This window comes from Bison bison, unplaced genomic scaffold, assembly GCF_000754665.1.
Source record: "Bison bison bison isolate TAMUID 2011002044 unplaced genomic scaffold, Bison_UMD1.0 scf7180017864228, whole genome shotgun sequence".
Classification (NCBI taxonomy): Eukaryota; Metazoa; Chordata; class Mammalia; order Artiodactyla; family Bovidae; genus Bison; species Bison bison.
The window spans coordinates 1,094,440-1,097,224 of NW_011494800.1; the positions used below are offsets into that span (position 1 = coordinate 1,094,440).

The 2,785-nt window shown below is 39.6% G+C and overlaps 1 protein-coding gene across 1 annotated transcript in view; it reads left to right on the forward strand.

Annotated features, from left to right (window-relative positions):
• The window catches only part of FRAS1 (Fraser extracellular matrix complex subunit 1), a 535,710-nt gene that overhangs the window by 509,598 nt on the left and 23,327 nt on the right, over positions 1 to 2,785 (forward strand). The window contains exon 69 of the mRNA XM_010845896.1: positions 615 to 774. Coding sequence (XP_010844198.1) covers positions 615 to 774 — 160 coding nt within the window. The remainder of the gene's footprint in view (positions 1 to 614; positions 775 to 2,785) is intronic.

Below are 2,785 nucleotides of genomic sequence, written 5' to 3' on the forward strand. Positions count from 1 at the left end.
CAGTCCCTGAGATCACAGAGTCAGACACGACTGTGTGACTAATTTTTACTTTTTTATTTTTTCGATACAGAATAGTTTCCCTACTTTTATTTATTCATGACACTAAATGACTGTACTTTAAAAGAGTGGAGGTGTCTTACTGAGTAACCCTTACCTTTTTAAGGATGTTTACAATTGCCTCCTTCCGCAAAGGACTTGAGTGGTCCTAATGAGATTTTTAAAATCTGAAATTGATATTTCTATTTATGAACTACTGAGATCTTTCTGCCTCCAAGAAACATGTTGGTTATAGTTCAAAGCTAAGTGTGTTCAATGTTTATTGTCACATAAGTACTGTTTTATTGTGAATATGCTCATTAGTGCCATTTCTACGAGGCACATTCATTATTATTTATAAATATATGTAACCCTAACAATGATCATGAGTAGGGTGATGGACTGAGGTAAGAGGCCATGCTGTCCCACCCAGTGTGGGATATGTTCTCAGAACCAGGTGGGTAGGTATAACCTTGATTTTTTTATAGAAGAATATTAATTCAGTTTCAAGGCTTTTGTAGGGGATTGACCACAAGCAAACTTACAAATAAGTGTCTGTGTGTTTCCCCTTGAAATAGGACAGTTTGTGATGGAGCACCACACCCTCCCTGATGTGAAATCATTCATACTGACTCCAGACCACCTCGGAGGAATTGAATTTGATCTGCAGCTCCTATGGAGTGCTCAGACTTTCGATTCTCCGTATCAACTCTGGCGAGCTACAAGCTCTTATAACAGGTGAGTACAGGATGGAGTTCAGGGGTAAATCTGATATGTTTTCTGTTTCTTTAAGGGCTTTTCTTCGAAAGCTAGAAGAAAACTTTTAAAACTTTTCTATTTTAAAAGTGGGATAGACAGAAGTAGCCATCTGGCAACTAAAGAAACAGATGTAGCTCAGATCAGTTTCTGATGTATAAATTGGACAGGGATCACCCTTATTTCAAGAGTAAGAATAGGCAGGGTGCACATCAATTTTTCTCACATCACATTAGCCAGAACTTAGTCACATGGCACATCTACCTGCAAAGGAAGCTGGGAAATGTGTCCAACTAATATCTTAGTATAATAAAGAAATTTCATTCCAGTGATCACAACCAGGACAAAATCCAGGATCATTAGTTATCAGGCCCAGATGTCACCCCTTACAATTCAATGTCCTGTAAAATAAACAACAAGATTTAGTCTTCTCCTACACCCGATATAGAGGTAGAATGAGATTGGAATAAATACAGTCAGCTATTCCATTTGTAAAAGGAAAGAATAAGCCAAAATGAAAACTCTTACCATTAAAAGAATAATGGAACCTATAGTAAATATTGTTAGCCCTATTTTGTAGGTCATGAAATTAGTACCCATCTTTAGCATGAAAATCTTATTATTTGCAATTAAAAAGTGACAAACTGTCTTAAGAATAATTTTTTAAAATTTTATTTTAGTTACAAATGTTTGGTCTTATATCAGATTTTTCTTGTACATCCTGATTCCTTTGAAATCAGTGTATAACAAAATAACCTTTATTGTGTATCCTAGAACCTCATGAGATTGTGCGTGTACTTATCCCAATTTATAGACACAGAAATGGTCCTCTTTAAATCCTTTGCTGACTTCCCACTACTTACCAAATGAAGTCCAGCTCTTTGAGCAGGACCCATATCCTTCCCTCTAAGCCTTGCCTCAAACCCAGCCTTCTAACCATGTGTGCTCCCAACCTCTGAGTCCACCAGCCCATCCATACCTCTTTGCTTTTATAATCTGCCTACCCTTCTTGTTCCCTTCCTCCTGCACATCTCAAACTTCTCTGAGCTCCAGCTCAGATACCAACCCTTCCAAGAAACCTTGGCTGACTCTCCATGCTGTGTTAGAATCTCCTCCTCCTGATTCGTGTGTTGTTCTAGCTTTTACTGTAACACAGCTCAGCATATTATAATGCTCTGAGACCCATTTCCATTAGATTGTGAGCTTCTCAAGGGTAAGTCCCAGAATTGCATGTTTTAGCACACAGTAGTTCCTGAATAAGCATCCTTTATGAGCTAACATTTGCGGTAAGGAGATTAAATCCGTAGATAAATGACAAAGCAAAGAATAACACCAAGCGTTCTGTGCTGTGTATACCATGAGCCATGCCGAGCACTCAGACCACAGCTGCTTAGGGTTGGGAGACCATAGCAGCTGGGGAACTGACCAAGGCTTTTCTGGGAGGCTGAGCAACTAATGGGAGACTTCTAGTTTTCAGAAAAGAGGGGCAAAGAACCACAGGATTAAAAACCTACCTCCAGACTGTGTTGGGCATGTTTGTAGGAATAGTCAGGAAATTGACCTAACTCATATTCAGGGGTGGGAAACGTAGGACTACAGCCTGGGGAGACCATGCTGTTTGTCTTGCATTCATTTGTTCAATAGATATTTACTGAACTTTTACTAAGAATACATCGGTGGACAAAATAAAAATCTCTGCACCCACAGGCAGACATAATGAATGAGTACAGTATCACATGTTAGATGGTGATGTTGTTGTTGTGTTGTTGTTGAGTTGCTAAGGCTTGTCCGACTCAGCGCTATGGAAAAATAAAAGGTGGAGAGCAGGGTAAGGGGAATCAGGAGTTGGGGGCATCGTAATTTGTTGGTTAGGAAGTTCAGCCTAGGCCTCATTAAGAAGGTACATTTGAGCAAAGACTTGAAGGAAACAAGGGAGCTCACTGTGCAGATTATCTGGGGGAAGGGGTTCCTGGCAAAGTTCCAGAGTTTGACA